The 22081-nt window shown below is 32.1% G+C and overlaps 2 protein-coding genes across 2 annotated transcripts in view; one reads left to right on the top strand and one right to left on the bottom strand.

Moving 5' to 3' along the window:
- Nucleotides 1-6574: 6574 nt before the first annotated feature.
- On the bottom strand, nt 6575-14722 carry LOC111712753 (uncharacterized; the record flags this gene model as incomplete). Its single annotated transcript, XM_023487462.1, is given in 9 exon segments — nt 6575-7383; nt 8222-8308; nt 9696-9784; nt 10673-10765; nt 11131-11223; nt 11452-11517; nt 12497-12572; nt 13844-13910; nt 14626-14722. Coding segments are annotated over 9 exon segments (732 nt in total), but the record flags the coding sequence as incomplete, so codon positions are not given.
- A 3171-nt stretch (nt 14723-17893) lies between these two features.
- LOC111712752 (gamma-aminobutyric acid type B receptor subunit 1) overlaps nt 17894-22081 on the top strand; it is an 8576-nt gene continuing 4388 nt past the window's right edge. The window contains exons 1-3 of the mRNA XM_023487461.1: nt 17894-18404; nt 20448-20554; nt 21661-21734. Coding sequence (XP_023343229.1) covers nt 21690-21734 — 45 coding nt within the window. The 5' untranslated portion in view covers nt 17894-18404; nt 20448-20554; nt 21661-21689. The remainder of the gene's footprint in view (nt 18405-20447; nt 20555-21660; nt 21735-22081) is intronic.

The following is a 22081-nucleotide window of genomic DNA, read 5'->3' as shown; positions in this document are numbered from 1 at the left end:
CGCTAATTAAATATTTATAAGATTAGCGAGTTTATAAATTTTAGTATATCACATGATTTTAATCCTGTATATGCCAAGTCCATTAGCGCCTGATCCAATCAGGGTTCAGTCATGTGTTTGTTGTCTATTCTGAACATAGATAAAGATAGATTGCGCATAAGACGACATTTTTCATCTTGAAAGATATAAATGTACAGAGATGTTTTAAAGATATTTCTATTATATAGATTAACTAGGTCGCCGTTGTGAACATTGGCTGTTCTTATGTCATTGAGTACTTGTAATGTACATGTTCTGTAGAGAGAAATTTAAGTTAGTTTAGTCTTTCTCTGTCCTTCTTCAGTGAGATATTGTTGTTCAAATAGTTCCATTCCCGGAGTTATTTTACACTTATTCTATGAAATCCATTAAAACACCAAACCACCACGCTTATCATTGAAGTACAGTTTGACCCCTAGAAGTATGAGTTCGCAGACTGTACAATTCTTGGTGATTTTGCGTACATAAGCTATCTATGTTTATTTATTTATCTATGATTCTGAACCAATAGAATTAGTATGGCGGTAACGTCTATCTTTCTATCTATCTCATTATCCATTTAGAGTTATGAATCTTTCAATCGGCGCTATCAGTAAATGGAAATATTTACTTCTACTGAAACTATAGAGAAATATGTACATTAAAGTTTATCTGTGCGGTAAATAATAATATATGATTGTCTTATTCATGTGATATAGATAACGACGTAGGAATTGTAATTTCATAAATTTACGTTAACTTGTCACAAAGGATATTTGATTAAAGTCAGTTTATAGAATAACTCCGTACTGTTTACTGCGTGAGAGTAAACCTGAAACCCTGAAGGTTGTATTGATTTTGGATTGATCTATAGCTTGTTGTATAGCTAGGCTTGTGTCCTTGTGTGGCATTTAGAGCACTGAAACCCTGTGTTGATATAGCCAGGTGGATCGTCCCCATTAATTTGGGATTGATATATAGCTTGTTGTATAGCTAGACTTGGGTCCTTGTGTGGCATTTAGAGCACTGAAACCCTGTGTTTCCCCATCGTTTGGGATCGATAGGTATAGCATGTTGATAGCTAGGCTTGTTTCCTTGTGTGGCATTTAGAGCACTGAAACCCTGTGTTGATATAGCCAGGTGGATCGTCCCCATCATTTGGGATCGATATATATAGCTTGTTGATAGCTAGGCTTGTGTCTTTGTGTGGCATCTAGAGCACTGAACCCCTGTGTTGATAAAGCCAGGTGGATCGTCGCCTTTAATTTGGGATTGATATATAGCTTGTTGTATAGCTAGGCTTGTGTCCTTGTGTGGCATTTAGAGCACTGAAACCCTGTGTTCATCATATAGCCAGGTGGATCGCCCCCATAATTTGGGATCAATATATATCTTGTTGAGTCCTTGTTGGATAGCTACGCTTGTGTCCCTGCATTGCATTTAGAGCCATTTCTGGTTAACTTTGATATCGGACGGGTTTGACCTGGATAGACACGTTATGAGAACTTGGTGGAGGATCGACGGTTAAACGGCTGATCGGTATTTCAAAAAAAATCTTTACTTAAAAATCAAAATCATATACAAAACTAAATCAGCACTTATAGACCTTAGCAATACAAATTAGATCAATTTTCTAAACATGTCCCTATCCCTTAGCCTTGTTTTTACAAAATTAACTCACATATACCATTTCTAGATAGATTGGCATTGTTTTCGTTAAAACAATTTTTTTTATGAAATTTCTTATGCGTGGTGCTTTTGCAATATTTTGGAATATTGTTTCAATTTTTTTTGAAATTCATAGGGCACTTTAATGAAATAGATCTGATAGGTAATTGTTCTGTTCAATGTTTAAAAATAACACTGCAGTTATCACTTTAAGTAAAATGTACTTAATTCTTTTGGAGAAATTTCGCCTCTCTAATTCATACAAAAATTTGTTTATTGCAAGCCTTGCTTAAACAGTTTAACTAAAAGTAAATTGCGAATTTTCCTAATGTAATTTTCTCCATTTCCATGTGTACCATTTTTATGAAATTTTCTACACTTTTGATTTTGAGAAGAAAAGTTTGGCATATTTGAATTTTTTTCTCGCCGCACGTCAAATATGACAAAGATGTACAGGGTGAGTAAAAAAAGTTTGATTTGCGGCGCCTGGTGCAAAAATGTCCCTTTTTTGTGCAACTCTCCTGTATGGAGTTCTTTTCAATATTATTTGAAAATTTGTAATTTTTTTTGGTACTACAATGGCCCCAAAAAAAAATCCGCGAACCTTTTTTTCTCTTAAAATCAAAAGTTTAGAAAAACAAAAATGTGCAAATAAATTTGTTCTATCGAAATATAAAATCTTCAAAAGATTCAATCACAGAATCTCAGAAAATTAGCAAAATTTTAATCAGAAAATTCGAAATTTTCAGTTCTAGTATAATTTTTACGGAAAAATTGTTTTTCAATAGTTCTTAAGATTTTAACTGCAGCATATATTTAATACTTGAGAATATACTAACAAGAAAGGAACTAGAGAATTCAAATTACTTTTTCTTAAATATTTTTTGTCTCACATACTTTATTCCCCCCCCTCCCCCATTTATAAATATCTGCAAACGCCCCTGTCATAAGATCATTACTCCAAATAACAATACATGTAATTCTAAATAAGAATAAAAATATCTAATATGTTAAGTACATTTGAATATTTATAAAACAGATAAAGTCTAACTTTGAATTCTAATATCGACACATATTTTTTCGAAATATCGAATATTTGAAACCGCTTCGAATATTCGAACATTTTGTACGATATTGATAACAGAATCTCAGTGATGTGGAAAAGAAAAAAAAATCGTAACATGCTAGTCCTATCAATATCTAATTCACCGAAATCAGTTCGAAATTCTGAATATTTGGTTAGAATTTAAGAAAAAGGTGTTATTACTAGATATCCCATATATTGTTTTCATAATTGCAAATACAATGCTTATTGTTGCTCCGATGTTCGATATTACTAAAAAAGAATGTTATAGTTTGTTAAACAGTAGGTTGTATATGAGCTTAAAAATTGCGCTGAAAAGAAGAAAAAATGAAAATTTCTCCATTTCGCTTTTCGAACAACCAGTGCATTCAGGGGTGTATATTTTCTTGAAAAAATCATGTTTCTCTCCCCACCCCCACTTTTAAAAAATATTTTTGTTTTCCAAATAGTAATATTTGCTAGTCTGGACCGAAAACATTTTTTTAGAGCTTTTTCGCTGAATTGAGGGGAAAAATGATTTAAGAGAAAATCTATGAATTTTAATTAGAAAGTATCAAAAAAAGTTTCCTTTTGATGTCAAAATTTTCATTTCCCCCCCCCCCCCCCCATCATCAAAATCGTTTATTCTGAAAAATATACACTTCTGCACTGAATATGAATAAAGCCATACGAATATCTAAAATATTTAAATTGATAGGAATCACTATCAGTTTTTCTATTATAAGTTTATATTCAGATTCTCATATTTAAAGATCAAAGCATTTAATTCCGCATTTGTGAGGCTTATTTCATCGATTTTTTTTTCAGGGATGAGTGACTTTAAGCGTTATTTCAAGTGACCCTCCATGCAAAGTTGGCATTACCCAATTTACAATGGTACCCTTGAAACCTTAATCTTATCAAACACGTGGAAGATTCTCACTATTGCTTCTCACAAGCAAGAAATGCGCGAGTCACTTTTGCGAAGAAAACGCAAATGTAAATAAAACATGGAATTTATACAAAATCAGACAAAGTGTTCAAGGGTACCTATGTAAATCCACATTGCCATCTTTGCTTTTTTTCCTGTTTACATGTAAGAGAAGCTGTTCATTTCAAGGGAAAATATTCTTTTTTATAACAAAAATATTTTCTGATGACAATTAATTTTTTGACTTTTTATCTAAATATTTGAAAAAATAGCTGTTTATTTTTGGTTTATATTGTTTGGGGTATCCCTGAAGATCGATACGATTTTGAAGTAAACATGAAGTCTGTACATCTTATTAAAGTGCGCACTTCACATTCTATCTAGCTGTGTTAAATATCGACCAAAAAAATGATTTTTTTTTCTATTTTTTGTACATTCTGATAAATGTTGATAATAAAAGTTTAATTATAGAACTATAAAAACATCATTAGAGTTGTTATCTATTGATTTTTAAAAAGGTTTCAATAAAATTGAGAGGAGAATTGTTAAGTGGTTTGCTTAACATATTTATTTATGAAAACATTACTTACAAGTTTCAATCAGACCTTTAACACAAAAAGTAGTAAATAAAAACTCTAATTTATATTCGAATTATAGAACTGGACGACAGAATTTGAGAATTACAATTACATATTTTCCGAAATTAAGAACAGAATTTTAGAAATAAAATATTTGTGAGACCTCTAATGTTTAATTAAAAACAAAATTTCGAAATTGCGAAAAGATTTTAGTAGATATAATTATCAATTAACATTTTTTTTAGACACTGCCGTCACAATTTTTAAAATCTATTTCATTTAAGACAAAAAAGCTAATCTCTGTTTTTGCTACTTTTCCACATTTTAAACAAATTTTGTGAAACCTATTCACCCCCTTTTCTTTCCCCTATTCACTCCTTTCCTTCACCTTTTTACACCCTTTTAACTCCCCTTGTTACGGGCTTGTCTTCTCCTTTGAAGATCTACAGAGTTACCCACAAAGAATTTGACAGTAAAGACGACCTAAAACTCTTAGGATATAATAATCCCATGGTGAAATTAAGTATTCGGTCTTGACTACAGTCTTTAAATGGTTTAATAAATGATTTAGTAAGACACAAGTTTACAGTTACGGGGAATTAATCACGAACAAAATAAAACAGATCAGCATAAATTCAGTACAGTCGTCTCTGAAGTCTTGTCCTGTGTGGGTAACCCTGTTAAAGTTTTTGTTTATGTTATTAGGGGGGAATTTTGGAACTATGTAAATATGTAAATATGTCTTCATTATTTTCAGAAATGTGTCAAAAACTTGAAACTAAAATATTTGTCACACGGCCTATGTTTGACAAAAATAACATATTACAACAAACATCCCCCACACTTATTCTTCTTTCCTTCCGAAGTAACATATCTTTCTCTTAATATAGAGAAATTAATAAAAATATGTAATAAATACAGCAATCCCCTTATTTGTTAACCTGAACATACCTAGATATACATGAGCTTTGTAACATGATAAAACATGCATTGTGATTAGATTAACTACGTTTATAAATATCCATGTTAATCTTCTAATTACGTACATTCACCTTAAAATACACTGTAAACATGGGGATAGCTTAAATATGTTATATCTATCCTTGCTAATCTTATAGATATGTACATTAAGCTTAAACTATGCTGTATATATAATGTAATTACTTCGATTCACGTTAATTTGGAACATAAGATATCTAAAATAAATTAGTTGAAATTGATACTCTGCTTTGATTACGGTATTAGAAGTAATTAGTCCTCGTTGAAGCATACAAGGTAAGATTGTACCTAGAGATTTGGCATCTATCGATTAAGACATTAAGAGCTTGTTTGATAGCTAGGCTTGTGTCCATGTGTGCCATTCAGAGGTGATAGTCCTTGTTGTAACAAAAGAGCTGAGATTGTGCCTAGAGATTTGGCATTAATTGATTGAGAGTGTGTTTTATAGCTACGCTTGTGTCCGTGTTGACATTTAGAGCCGATAAGATTGTGCCTATTGGCTTGGCATTGATCGCTTAAGAGTTTGTGTCCCGGTTAATATTTATAGCAGAAGAGTTGTACCTGGATTGATAGAGTTCTGGACGAAGTTTTAAAAGTAACACATTTACTACATGTGGTAGCAGCAGCCAATGCTATTGCGCGCAATTTCGCGCAATTCCTTTGCGTTTAATGCGCGCAGTTATTACGGAAATGCTTAAATTTACTTGTGGGGCAATTAATTATTTGTGGGGCTTGTCATATATGTAAGTTTTAAATCTGTAGCTCAAAATATAAAAAATTAATGAACTATTTTAGCTGAAAACGTTTATTCTTCTATAGGAACAATATAAATGGTTACCCACTAAGGATAAGACTGTAAAGACGACCAAAAACTCTAAAAGTATGACAATTGATGCTTGATTTTTGGTTTCCGCATTTAATTGGGTATTTTAATGGTTTACTAAATGATTAAGCACAGAGATCAGCCAGTTTTGGCCTACAAGGAACCCTGAATGCAAGAAAAAGAACTAAGCAATCGTCTCTGAAGTCTACTTCCTTTGTGGTTAACCCTGTATTATTTTAGTTAAAAATAGTGTGAAATTAAAGACGACATTCAACCCCTCCTCTTCTTATAACCGATTGAGGCCGTTCCTACCCTTTGAATGTATGAACATTTTGTATCTAGGATACGAACTTTATTTAGGTCAGCACTTGCCCATTCATTTTTTATAGGTTGGAACAGATGCTCACTTTTTGTACATTCAGCACTATTTTTGCATGGAGGGTCACTTGAAATTACGTTTATAGTCGATCCCTGTAAGAAAAAAAAAAATTAGCTTAAAAGTGAATGTATATATATATTTAATATAAAATGTTCAAAAATAAAGGTCAGATGAATTTATGTTGTTTCAGTGAAAATTTAAATATCACAGATTGATAATTTCAAAAAAGCTGTCAAAATACAGTGTGAACCAGAAAACAGTGGAATAGGAAGAAGACATAAAAGCAATTTTTAAAGTGTATTTGAAGTTTAAAAAAGGAAAACGTATTTACTTAAAAATGACTTATTACGTAATATATGGATTATATGCATCCAATTCATAAAATTGGTGTGACGACAGACGACAAACTACGAACTCCAGACTACAGACAGAGTTACATAAAGGTTAAGTTACAGCCCTTATTTTCATTAGACTATTTAAAATCATAACTTGAGTCTCAATGTCGTCTTTCTATTCCACAGTTTTCTTATTATCACTGTAAGAATATTGGTGAAGGGTATCAAACAGTTGGTCAAACGTTCTATACAAATAGGTGTGCAATTAAACGTCTTTAATTTGGTTTAAGGGATTTAATTCAGGGAAATGAGAAACTAAAAAAAATTCGGATTTACAGTTTACACACAAAACGATACTGCACAAGTTAATGATAATATATATACGAGTCAAATTCCCACAAGGGCCAAGTCTTAAAATGTTTTTTTTCTTCAAGAGATGAGGCATCGTTTAAAACAGTGATTTTGGCAAACTAAAGCATAAATTAATGTTTTGTCATTTTTAGTGTCGTTTAGTGTCTTTATACGTTATAGTGTGTTCACGCTTTTGGATCTCCGTTCACTTCTACTTTCTTTCTTGGACCGTCGTCTTCTAAAAAAAAAATAATTTTAAAGGGAGTGTTCGCGAAAAATGAAAGGGGTTATGATTACCATTTAAGCCTTTGCCTGAGCATAAATGGATTCTCTATAAAATTGGCCCGCTATTTCATGCATCAAAGTCAAAGAACGAAAATATAAGAATATAACACTTTTCCTTATGTTGCCGATAATCTATGAAAATTAATTAAATTCTAATCTTCGTTAATTCTGGCGTCTGATGATTGTCCCCGAACAAACCCAATGAAAACAGTTTAAGAGTTTGTTAAAAAGGATCAAGATCAAATCTCTCCTGGATAATTAAATATATAATACTTGGTGCGTTGCTTAGCACTTATAACTCAGATTTAGCCTTAAAAGGTGGATCGAGTTCGACCTCTGACGTGTATATTATTTTTATTAAATAAACATCGATCCATTTGGCATTTTTTATGACCACTTAATTATTTCAGTATTTCAGTGCAAAAAAATTAAATTAAATTTTTGCATATTTGCAATATTTTTTTTGTAGATTCTGCAAGTAGAGCAAGAGCTTTCCCATGATGAATGATTTGTCATATTTTGACATCAAACATGGGATTTAGAGGAGCGCGTATCTTGGTTTTCAAGTACCCCAGCAGGGACAGGGTTAATAAATAAAAATTTTCTTAATATATCTAATATCTTCGTCAATTTTTATGACACAATAAAGGGAGACCAGTTTATGAAAAGCTCGTAAGACGCACAGTCTCTTTTTATACTTTCTTTTTCATCCATTAAATATCAGAAATCAAAGTCGTCTTTAAAGTCGTCACTGAATTCTCAAGTTTATTGGGACACCGTCCTAGCTGAACCTTGATTTCTCGGTTCCTCCAGATACAACTTCTATCAAGTTCTCCATACTCTCTTCACTCTTACTCCGACTCAGGTCTCCGGAAACCCTGGAGCAAAGGATTTTTAAAGATGGTCAAATATTTCTACAATATTTTAAATATACTAGACCCTCTCATCAGATCCGAGTTAAGAAGGTATGTCGCTACTCTGCATAGATAGAACTGTTGAGAATGCACAAACTCTCATTGTGCAATGATTAGTTTGTGTATTTAAAAAAGTGACATTGCAATAGTCATAATATTAATGTGTGATATCGTTATCCAAACATATGATAAATTTTGTTAAAAGTTTGTGAGATCTTAACACTTCAATTATTCTAATGACTCTGTTTTCTACTCTATCAAAATAAATTTCTTTTTCACATGCATAATATGCTCCAAGTTCTACCATAACTTGTAAAGTGTCAGAGCAAATGATTGCCTATTTTAAAAATGACCAGTGTCCGAATTTAATGAATTTGAGCCGCGTCTTAAATCCGCCAAAAACCGGTTTCAATTAAGCACCGGCTTAAATCTTAAAACTTTGAATACAATTTTCAGTGAAACCAACTATATATGAGCCGCGGCTTAAATTTAACCCGCCACTCAAATTCTGATGCTATCCCACGAATTTGTTTATGTTCTCTTCTATATTCCTTGTTGGTTTTAAATAAAAGTGTTGGTAATACTAAGCCTAGCCTGCGGGGATAAATTTCATTGAGGAATCAGTAGCCACATTAAAGGGAGTGTTCTCAAGAAAAGAAGGGGGGTATATGCATTGCATACGGTGAATAATAATCGCTTTTAATCGCTAGTAATCTTACTTCTGTACTGTAGCGTCTATAATATTTGTTATCTGTTTTATATACAATCCACTTAACACGACGTTTTTTCCGCTAGGTGTCTCTGCCACGCGTATCATTCAAAGTATCGAGAGCAGAGACACTTGGCAACCAACTATTATGGTGTTTGAAGGGCATTGTATATACAAAGCAAATACAAAATATTTTGAAATATTAACTATATGCGAATGCGTCGAAAAATAAGCGACGACTATTGTTTGTAATATCTAAATGATTTGTTTGGAATTAAATTGATTTGTTTACAATCCGAGTTGAATGATGCAACTTTCTGAATTTGTATGGACGCTACGTTCTTCAGTAAAAGTAGTTTTTAACAATTTTCTCCTTAAAGACGAAACAGATAGAAGTAAGATTGTAGCGACCAAAGGCGATTATTTTTCGCCGTAAGCCTATACCCCGTTTATTTTTCGCGAACACTCCCTTTAAATATTAAGTACAAATATTATAGATTTACTTTATATCTCCCAACAACTTCAGCAAATATAATTCCATTAAATAATAATGGTAATATAATCTATTTCGATCAAATGTATGATATTACAATTTTTAAAATGTCATAGTTTTCGAAATATCAAAATATATTAAAATCCTACTTATAAAGAGCAGCATAGCAGGCAACAATGGAACCTCTCATTTTCTGTAATCCATCCAATATACTCATCTCCTGGTTATAATCCTCTACCTAGAGATATTTATATATATGTATATATTCCTGGTTATAATCCTCTACCTAGAGATATATATATATATATAGAGAGAGAGATGTATATACTAGTCATCCAATATACACACCGGCTTCTGATTGGCTGTAATTGGAATTCTGCATACTCCACTTAATTGATTGAATTTTATATTTATATTTTGTTCTGAATACAAACTAAAGATCAATTTAATCTTGATATTAATTAGAAGAGAAGATTAAGCATTGCGTTGAGGCAAGTGTTCAGCTCTGACTAAGTATATCTATATTTTCTAACGATTCTGGGGTTTCCCATTTTATTTTGTGTGTGACAACTGACAAGCAAAGACAATTAATGCACTCATGAATAAATAATTACGAAACATTGAGCATTTAAACCCAGACATTAAATTCTTTTATATAAGTAAAATTTAAAAATGTAAAATTGGAAATTATAATGCATCCATATATTTGAATAGAGTTTATGATTATTCGGTCTGGTTTGTAGGTAGGCAAGGACTTATTAAAGTAAAAAGTTAAGAACAAATATAAAAAAATAGCAATTAATTGTCATGCATTTTACATACAGGCCCATTTGACTGAGTAAGTTGATTTTATAATTTACCATGATGAAACATTATAAGCTTCCATGATGAAACATTTTAAGGTACCATGCATGATGAAACTTTATAAGGTACCATGATGAAACTTTATAAGCTACAATGATGAAACTTCATAGGCTACCATGATGAAACTTTATAAGCTACCATGATGAAACCTTTTTTCTTTTTAATAACATCAAATACGCATAAGATTGTTTAAATGCCGTATTCCTATTCCACATGTGTATAGGAACCTGCACAATAAAAGAAAAAAATTATGTAATCTAACCTTTACATTCATAAGCATAATGTACATGAACATCTTGTTATTTCCAGGAGACGTTTGTCGTAGAAAACTTATATTTTGAACTTCGATTTTTGCCTGAAAAAAAAGTAAAAAATTTTAATATATAATAATAGTTACCAAAGTAAGTGCATTTTTACTCATGCGAAATTAGGTACACTTATTTTATTTTCTTCGAATTTTGCAGAATTGCGCGCAATAAATTTCGCAAATTTACTTGTAATTTCGATCTAATTCGCGTAATAAATGCCAAGTTACGGGGGAAATAAGAATAAATTACGCAAAATTTCGCGTTATTTGAGAACATTTTAAGTTCGCATATAGTTTTAGGAGTTGAAGGAGAGAATGTGTAAAAATATTTAATTTAGACCCCTGCAGCCTCTTTACGGTTTAACAAAATGTCTATTGGCAAAGTTTAAACACAAAAAACGATAAGGTTTTACCTGAAGTATAAAAGTTTTTAACAAATTAATATTTGTCCAAGCTTTCCAATACTTTTCTAAACTTTTAGCAGTCCGACTACCAGACTCCATTACCTTACAATTATAAATAAATATAAACAAAATTTAGGATCGTATTCTAACAATTATTAAGTTATTTTCCAAAAATATAGTGAAATTTTTTGCCATTAAACATTTTGCGATTATTTGAACTATTAGAAATATGTTACCCATTAAATACTGTTCGAAAAAATAATTGCTAATGTTACAGAAAAGTCACAAATCGAAAATGTTGTATTTTTTTTCAAAATGTTTAATGTTCACCTTACAGCCGAGAAGAACAATAGCATTGGTTTCAAATACAGGTTGTCTTTCCTTAGTTACGAGAATCTGAAGAAATAATATTTATTCTATAAAATAAATGAGGATAATTATAAAATTATAATTTTATTTTTATTATATTTTAACAAATTATTTAACAAGGGACGATTTATTTAGAGTATGGTATGTTACAATCTTCTAATAACAGAGACCAGGCCCGGTACGAACTTTTTTCTGGGAAAATTCTAACAATGACTGTAAGCATAATTTCAATTGCCTTCCCTTTTTTAGAGGGTGAGGTCCCATTCACATGGGCACCCTTTATTTCTATATCTGAGCAAAATTGATAATTTTAAATTGTAGATTCTAAAAAAAATAATAAAAAAGTGGCTGCCGACAAAAATCAAAAGTTTCTGCATTAGTAAATCAAAGATATCTTCCTGTATATCAGACATCCAATTCTTCTTTAAAGGGACTGTTAAGGAAAAATGAAAGGGGGTATTATAGGGTGAAACCTAAGCATTTTAGATTTGATCGGGGCCCATGCAAGTTCTATCTGATGTTCCTGTATCGAGAAATTGATATAAAACTAGATATATAAAATTTTGTATAAAAATCGTAGGTTTAAACAAATCGTATTAAGCAAATACGCAAACAATCTGAAAACAACGATATCCCAGAGGAGCCTAAGTAACTTAGGTTTGCTCCTATTATTATTTGAATTTACTAATGTTTCATTTTTAACAGATAAAATTGATCATATTATTTGTACGTCCGTATCACATTATCAGAACTCCCACCAATGGTAGTGCAGTATACTCATCATGTGATACAGACGGAGACTCGTGACAGTAATACTGCACTGCCATTTCTAGAGACAGAAACATAAGATGACCTCATATGGGTCTCGATCAACTCCTAAAATGTTTAGGTTTTAGCCTATATCCCCTTTCATTTTTCCTTTACAGTCCCTTTAATGGGTCGCTTCAAATTATCATGATCTGATTTTACTATTTAAGTTTAAAACTAATTCAAAATGTAGATATACCTGTTCTAACTCGGTAAAAACTCCTTGTACCATGCCATAGTTGAAACTACCAATTCCTATACTCTTTATGAATTTTCTAAAATAAGAAGACTGGTTAAAGGAATACATTTAAAGGGACTGTAAATTGAATTTTAAGTGAAAACTTTATGGAAATGAGTAGGCCGATTCATAACGATACCATTTATAACTTTGTGGGATCAAAGATAAATTAAATTATTATACAGTTGTTCATAAAAAATAAATTGTTTTTATTTTCAGTCATTCTTTTCAATGTTACTCAGATATATGTTTAAATGGCACTATTGGGAATCCGACATCCTGCTCTTTAAATCTATGATTACTTTAAATGATGTTCACATTTACTTTAATAATCCTATTGTTTTTCTTGTAGCATAGTGGTGGAAAACAAAGGAATTGAATTTTGGTCTCAAACTCTGATTTTCTAAATCCTTTATCATTGCAACCCAATGTCGTAGACCTTAGATATTTCAATCTATGAATTCTGTTAGACTTAATAACATTGGTTTAAATTATCGAAGCGGTTTACACCATTAGATTGCAAAGGTAAAGGGTTAAAAATAAGAGTGTGTTACAAAACTCTATTTCTTTTGTATTTACATTTTGTTGTTAATTTAGATAAAAATTATAAGAATATTTTGTTCGCTAATTTTAATTGGTTGGGTAAATATTTAAAACATTAACTCTATTCTTGCAGTGGACTCCCCCCCCCCTGTAGTTTTTTTACATAAATCCAAAAGTATTGGTCTAAGGCTGTTGAAATTTTCTGACTTTTCCTAAACACCTATAGCCCTCCCTGAATGACTACTTTTTCCTGTAACAAACTAAATTTCTGTTTGACCCACTTTCATATTTTGATAAGTTTTAGCTTTTTGGAAAGCCTATGACATAAGGAAACGAATTGCACAAGTTTTGAAAAGAAACTTTTGCAAATTATTTGCATACAACCCGTCAAAAGAAATTTGCATATTATTAGTATTTCTTAATTAGACATCAGGTTATTTAAAAGATTGCAAATATTTTTCCAAATTGGAAATGACATGGTCAAGGGTTTTTCAAATCTGTATATATTATCATTTTTTGGACTTTTTTTTGCAAAGTTTTTTACTATAAATACTGGATTTTGCAAAAACAAATTCAATTTTTTGCATATTTGCAAAATTTTTTTGCCGATTCTAAAAGTAGTGCATAAGAGCTTTCCAATGATGCATCATTTGTTATATTTGGACATCAAACATGGGATTCAGAGGGGGGAGTCAAATTGCCCCCCCCCCAGCGTTTCACGGTTTTCAAGGACCCCAGCAGAGATAGGGTAAAGCGAATACTTACTTTGGTCTTTCTAACAGTGTTTTAATTGTAGGCTTGTCCATGTTTAAGTGAAGTAGTGGATAAAGAGCTGAAAAAAGTTAACTTTAAATTGTAACAAAAAATGCAAAAAATAAAGAATTCTTGTTGAAATAATTTTGAGTGACCCTCTTTTTCAATACACTGTTATGTTTCGTTTTGAAATACAGTGTAAAAAAGTAAAAGATTGACGAGCAAAATATATAATTCGTTTTACCCTCCGATAGAATTAGTGCTCTGATATAGTATGCCTCCGATATATTTACCTCCGAGAGCATTTCTTTCGATAAATTTACCTGTAACAGCATTGCCTCCGATATATTTACTACCAACTGCATTGCCTCCGATATATTTACCTCCAACTCCATTTCCTCCGATATTTTTACCTCCAACTGCATTGCCTCCGATATATTTACTTCCAATTGAATTGCCTCCGAAATATTTACCTCCAACTGCGATGCCTCCGATATATTTACCTCCAACTGCATTGCCTCCCATATATTTACCTCTAACTGCATTGCCTCCGTTATATTTACCTCCAGCTTCAATGCCTCCGATATTTTACCTCCAACTGCATTGCCTCCGATATATTTAACTCCAACTGCATTGACTCCGATATATTTACCTGTNGAATCCGATATATTTACCTCCAACTGCAATGCCTCCGATATATTTGCCTTCAACTGCAATGCCTCCGATATATTTACCTCCAACTGCATTGCCTCCTATATATTTACCTCCAACTGCATTGCCTCCAATATATTTACCTCCGACAGCATTGCCTCCGTTGTTTTCAGATCCTGTGAAGAAAACTCCGTCTTTGAAAATACTTGAACTATCCCTCAGCTTCCGGGCAACTGAATCCTAAAGTGGAAACACTCAGGATGAAACTAAATTTACAGAAAAATTCACTGCAAAGTGTAAGCTAAGAAGAAGGTCAAATTTATATTTATTATATTATTCAATAAACTGTATACGATTCAATTTTTGATCAATTTTAAGCAACTTAAAATTCAAATTTTCCTTGAACTTTCTGTTTATTAAGTTAGCCACCCGATTCACTACGGTACCACCTTTGTTTTTGCAACAAAACAAAATCAGTATTAGTAGTCTCTCTGAAAAACGGATATTTTGCTATTGCGGTTTCACTATTACTCAGATAAAGGGTTAAAGGGTCAGGTTTTGATTCAGGCATTCAACTCTTTAAAATGTAGGTTTGTGTCAAATATCATCTCCATTCCCTTTTTACAACAATTAACATATACAAATAAACCACGCAACCTCCAAACTGTAGAGAAATTTCGTGAATTGAATTCAGTTGAAATCAGCAAGAGTCGAGGGATAAACATTTTCTATTCTTTTCTTTCTGCTATTTAAAATAAATAAAAGGATCTCTGCTGAACAAATATATATCTTTTTGTATGATATATTTTATGTATCTCTGTCACATTTTTCTAATTTTATTCACGAAATAAGAGATTAATTCAATTTTGATTATTGCTAAATTTTCATAAACAAGTTTTAGAGCAGCAAGACCCAGTTTTTATATGGAAACATTTTAAAGCAGAAATACCTATTTAAAATGCTGATATGTCTAAAAATGTATATATAGATTATAATATATATCATACCTACATTGCATATGCAGATATATCTCTGCGTAAAACTTTATTACAGGGTATTTGCAGTGTTCACACAATCAGCTGCTTCTTTAAACATAAAAAAAATGCGCAAACTATATATGCTACAGGGTGTCCAAATAAGCATGGATATTACGTATAATTACTTTTATGCAGCTAAACCAGTAATATCGAAAAATTATTACTTTTTTTCGAAATGGTCTTGCTGTTTTTTTTAAATTGTCACAAACATTAATAAACTGGTCCAGATTCACCATTTTTATTGAGACACCCTGTATTTGTTATTTACACAAAACTTCATTAGAGGTGCACTTGTTCATTTAAATCAAGACAAAAATAGAATACCATAAACTACCATAAACTACAATAAATTAACATAAACTATCATAAACTACCATAAACTACCATAAACTATCATAAACTATCATAAACTATCATAAACTACAATAAAATACCATAAACTATCAACTATCATAAACTATCATAAACTATCATAAACGATCATCAACTATCATAACCTATCATAAACTATCATAAACTATCATAAACTATTATAAACTATTACAACTAGCATAAACTATCATAAACCATCTGAAACTATCATAAACTATCGGAAACTTTCATCAACTATCAGAAACTATCATCAACTAATAAATTATCTGTAAATATCGCTATCAGTCTTTCAGTCTTGTACATGTTGAATGATTGGGTCGCATGCCATGTATGAATCAATGTTTTTAAAAAGGGGATGAAAGACGACTTTTACAAATGTTAGAAGTCGAATTGCACAATTTTCAGGGGCATTTTCTATCAATCTGGTAGATCTTTAACCTTTGCCTAAATTATCCAAATTTCGAACCAAATATTTGAAATTTTGAAACTATCATGGTTTAATGGTATTCGGTAGTTTGTTATAATAAAACAAACATGGGTTTCTACCCAGCCAGGTCAAAACTTCCTAAAGCTCCTCGTTTTGAAGTATACCGTGATAACCAATAAATTATGGAACTATTGTCAGCTTTGCTCTTTCTTTCACCAGAAATACCACTCAAAATCTTGTACTTGTAACAAATATTACAAACAGTTTCTTCAAACATTGTCCCGAGAATATTTTCAGAGATTTACCCGTCACACATTACAAAATGCTGCGCGGTATTTTTATGATTGAGTGAAGACGACAACTACTCTGCTGTCTATGAACATAGATGTTTTCTAAATGTTGTTTGAGATGTTTTTCAACTTTTATTGTGAATCCTTAACTGTCATCAATGTTAAAGGAAGAAATAAAAATTAAGAAGGGGGGGGGGATTAATTGTAACGCTGTTTGGTTAATTTCCAGACCATTTTGGAAGAAAAACGATTAAATCAAATCCATTTTTATTTCTTCCTACAGAGAGAGTCCGAACTTTTTTCGATATATTAAATCTGAATTATATTTTCGACTGAAGTTAAATCATGTTTCTGGCGATAAAGTGATAAAAGTATAAAGGTTGTAAATCTGATTAGAGGCCGGAACTTTAGTACGAGAAATCAAAAATCTTCAACGCTTGAACTCAATTTTGAGTTTTGACCTTGAAACTTTCAATTTGAAGCGATTAAGCTCCTAATCAGTTATAAGCAGCTAGCTTGTATTTTTGCTTGAGAGATTTATCTCACCCTAAAGGATATCCAAATGAAAGTGACCTTCCATGCAAAGATGTCAATGCCCGATTTACAACGTTAACCTTGAAAGCTTTGTCTGATGCCGACAGTATCTTCCACATTTTTGATCAGAAACAGGTTTCAAGGATACTGTTGCAAATCGGACATTGCCATTTTGGCATGGAGGGTCACTTAAAATTACGCGTACAGTCCCTTTAATATAATCCAGGCACAGCTTAATTCTTTTTAATAACTAGATATAAGTTCCGGTCTCTAAAATGTTGGAAAAGTTTCGAACTCTCCGGACCCAGTGTGCGTGAACTCCCATTAAATTCTGTGAAACCTAAATCAATGTTGACCTAAATCTTATCTTTTTTAACATTTTCTTCATAAACATTCTTTATAACTATTTATAACACAGCTACTAGTCTACAATCACTCTAACGACCTTTATTTGAATATTTCAAAAAATCATTTTCAGGACCTTTAATTATTTTATGGAATTTCCTTTTACATGGTTTAGTGAGTTAAGTGACCCAATCAAAAGTTCATAAAATAAGAATCTGTTATTTTACACTTGACTAAAGTATTTCAACACTTCGTTAAAACCCCAAAATGCTTTTATGCCATCGAATTTATTCATATTTTTCAACTTTGAACTTTTAGATGCATTTTTTTAATTTAAAAACTGGTTTTGTAATATCTGAAAATAACTTTTCACTTTTTAATGCTTTTACTTTTCTTGATTTAATATTTCATGAATGTTCATGGCCTTTCATGATCTTTCATGATCTTTCAAGACATTGTTTAAATCATGAATTTTTATTATCTTTTACAATTTTTGATGACTATGGATGACCTTGAATTACCTTGAATGGCCTGGAATGATCTGCAATGATATGCAATGACCTACAATGACCTGTAATGACCTGTAATGACCTGGAATGACCTGGAACGACTTAAAATGATCTGTATTGATCTGCAATGACCTGTAACGACCTGTAATGACATGGAATGGCCTGAAACGACCTGTAATAACCTGTAATGATCTGCAATGACCTGAAATGACCTGTAATGACCTGCAATGACCTGTTATGACCTTAAATGACCTGTAACGACCTGCAATGACCTGCAATAACCTGGAATGACCCTTGTGCACTCTAGACTCAGGTAGTTCCCTGGAAGCTGTGGAGTATAGTCGCCTGCTTGGTTGGAGTAGATGCTCTTTTCCTTTCTATCTGGCAGATAGTGGATCCACAAAACAAGTATGTAGTTTTATCCCCCCCCCCTACATAGCTACCCCCCCTCTCCTTCGCTACCCTACCTCTCCCTCTCTGTGGCCCCGCCCCCACCCTCTCTCTCAGATCTCATTTCACCCCTTCAAGTTTAAACTGAAGAACCCTCTTTTCTTTGAGCAAATATTTAACAGCTCTCTACAATTCACATTTCAACAATTTGCCCTTTTCTTCCTTTCTCCCTTTGTCCCCTTCTTCCTATTTCATTTTTTTCCATTCTTCGTTTTTTTATGTCTTCCTTTCTCCCTTTTTAACATCTTTCTTTCTCGCTTTTTAATATCTTCCTTTCTCCCTTTTTAATATCTTCCTTTCTCCCTTTTTTATTTCTTCCTTTCCCCTTTCGTTCATTTATTTTTACACTTTTTTTCTGTCTCTTTTTTCTATTGCTTGGTTCTCTCTTTTTTCTTTTATTATTCCTTTCATATTTTTTCTTTTTTTTCTATTTCTTTTCCTTTTCTATTTCCTTTCCTTTTCTATTTCCTTTCCTTTTCTATTTCCTTTCCTTTTCTATTTTCTTTCCTTCTTCAATTATCTCCTTTTCATTTAGTAGACTCTCCTCTTTTCCCATGGATTCGTTTCCTCTTTTTCCTTCCTTCTTTCTTTCTTTTCTTTCCTTCCTTCTTTCCTTCTTTTCTTTCATTCTCCTGTTTTATATTTTCTTTTGTATTTTCTTTTTCTAGATTCTTTCATTCTTCAGTGTTATCTTTTTCTTTCTAAACTTTCCTCTTGTTATTTAGTTGTTCGATGTCTCTTTTTCTTTCATTCATTTTCACTTTCTTTTTATCGTTTTCCCTTTTTCTTTCTTTTTCTCTTATTCTTGAATCTTGCTCAGCTCCTGTCCTTCTAACTCTTCTATATTTTTCAATAGTTTTGTTGTTTTCTCAATAGTCTTTCCACATCACCCTTTGAACCTAAATAAAACCGTTTAAGCCCTCCTATCCTCTCCCCCCTCTCCTTCCTTGCTCCCCTCCCCCTTCCTCCGTCTTCCCTCCCCTTCCTGATTTGATCAAGGAGAGCCCAGGGGGAAATAGGCTTTAAAAAGAGGGATAAAGAAATAATAAGCAAAGGGGGAAACTCTAGGAAGAGGATCAAACCTGTTTTGGAAAATTTTAAATATCATTGTTTATGTTTCAAACATGTTTTTTCCTATCCTTGTTTGAAAAAGAGAATTGTGAAGAGTGGCCGCATTCTTAAATAATCCCATTAAACACTTTTTCTATCTTTTTATATTTCTAGCTCATTGTTTATATTAGTCTATCTTGCACACTTTTTGTTGCAATAAAAGTTCATTTCTATCCAAGCAAGATTTTCTCCATCTAAACATCTAAATATCTTTTCAATTTTGTTTATTTTAAAATTGTCTTTATATGCACAAAAAATATTACTGATTTGATACAAACAAGTTTAAGCCTAACTATGCCTGTCTACAAGTTTGCCATTAAAAACACCTCTATATTGTAGATATATACGTTTTCCGCTAACTACTCCACTATATTGTAGGAAGATATACAAGTTTACCCCGAACTACGCCTCTATACAAGTTTGCCTCTGACCAAGCCTGTATATTGTAGTTCACCCTTAACTACGCCTCTTTACTGTAATTTGCCCCTAACTACGCCTCTATATTGTAGTTTGCCCCTATCTAAGCCTCTGTATTGTAGTTGGCCCCTTACAACTTTTCTTAATTGTAGTTTGTGTATAACTACTTTATATTGTAGTTTGCCTTTAACTACTCCTACATATTGTAGTTTGTCCCTAACTGCTCCTCTATATTGTAGTTTACCTCTAACTACTCCTCTATATTGTAGTTTGCCCCTAACTACTCCTCTATATTGTAGTTTGCCTCAACTACTCCTCTATATTGAAGTTTACCCCTAACTACTCCTCTATATTGAAGTTTACCCCTAACTACTCCTCTATATTGAAGTTTACCCCTAACTACTTCTCTATATTGAAGTTTACCCCTAACTACTCCTCTATATTGTAGTTTGCCCCTAACTACTCGTATTGTAGGCAGATACACAAGTTTGACACCTACGACTCCCAGAATAGCGGCGAGGATGTGAAATATGAACCTCAAGTCTGGGTTTGCAGATCTGATTATCATAATATATGGCTAGGTGAGAACCACACACAACGCACAACACACTCACGCGCACTCACACCACGCACACTCTCTCTTCTTCGTCTAAATGTGCACTCACCTTGTTTTTATGTAAAATGTAATGCAAATTGAAAGCAAAGGTTGACAAAATAAACATAAAAATAAAGGGAACGTTGACGTATTTTCAAGTCACTCTCGCGTCATGAGTGGCATTTCCAATTCACTACAGTACCCTTAAATTCTTTATTTGATCAAAAATGAATGAGATATTTCATTGTAAGTTGATTATTTTCAATTGTGGTTTTCTGCGAAGTAGCTTGCAAGCAGATCTGGTTCATAAACACTGGAGAACATTACAGAACATTCTGGATCAGCCGAAGGGTTTAACGATACCTTTGTGAATCGGTATTGTCCCATTTTAAATAGAAGTTCAATTGAAATTCAAGACTTCCATTTCAACTAATTTCTTTTGTAATGTAAATATGTTTAAAGAAATCTTCCAAATACTACGACAACTAAACTTTTCAAAACTTTTCAAAGATTTTAAAGATTTAAAAATATTCAAATCTATTTTGTTAAAACGAGACATGTCATCTACAAAAGATATTATATTTTGAAGATTATATATCTAATTTAAGAATTGCTTTTCGGAAGATCATTTAAGTCAGTAATCATTGAAGAATTTCTTAATTCATGGATCGTATACGTATCAAAGTATTGCTTATTTTCGGGTTTAGACACAAATTGCAAAGGGATCAAGTATCCATCAAATGGCCTGGTTTTGCTTAGGAATTAAATATGTACATATTTCGTAGAAATATATTTAGTTATTTAAGGGTCAAATATATACGCGTATTTCGTAGAAATATATTTAGTTATTAAAGGGTCAAATATGTACGCGTATTTCGTAGAAATATATTTAGTTATTAAAGGGTCAAATATGTACGCGTATTTCGTAGAAATATATTTAGTTATTAAAGGGTCATATATGCAAAAGAATAATTTCTACTTGTAAGGATAATTTCTAGTTAAGAAATTTCTTCTTTTTTACAAATAATATAACTGCAAAAGAAAAGCATAATTTTAGGGATTATTTCTAATCAAGAGATTTACTTCTTTTAGGGATCACTTACGCATATAAGGGACTCCTCATGATACTTGGACTCTTCCTGGCTTATGAAACAAGGAGTGTAAAGGTAGAGAACAAAATATTATATGTATTTTTTTATTTCATATTTATTTTTTACTTTATAATCATCCCCTTAAATAGTCCAAAGAACAGCAATTGCGCCGTTTGTTTAGACCCATGTCACATAATAAGTTGATTTCTCAGACATCTGGTAAAACTATTTCCTTGATAACAAAATCAAATACACAAAATGTCGTTTTTTGGGTCTCACCGCAGTTCAAGCTAATAATTAAAATATTGGAAGAAATTAAAAGCTATTAAAAAAAATAACATATTTTGGCTTTTGTGAGACCCAGGGGGGGGGAGTCGAGGTGAATGTGGTTTTGTGAGACCCAAGGGGGGGGGGAGTCGAGG

Source organism: Eurytemora carolleeae, unplaced genomic scaffold, assembly GCF_000591075.1.
Source record: "Eurytemora carolleeae unplaced genomic scaffold, Eaff_2.0 scaffold1326, whole genome shotgun sequence".
NCBI lineage: Eukaryota > Metazoa > Arthropoda > Copepoda > Calanoida > Temoridae > Eurytemora > Eurytemora carolleeae.
This window is presented reverse-complemented; position numbering and strand designations above follow the sequence as displayed.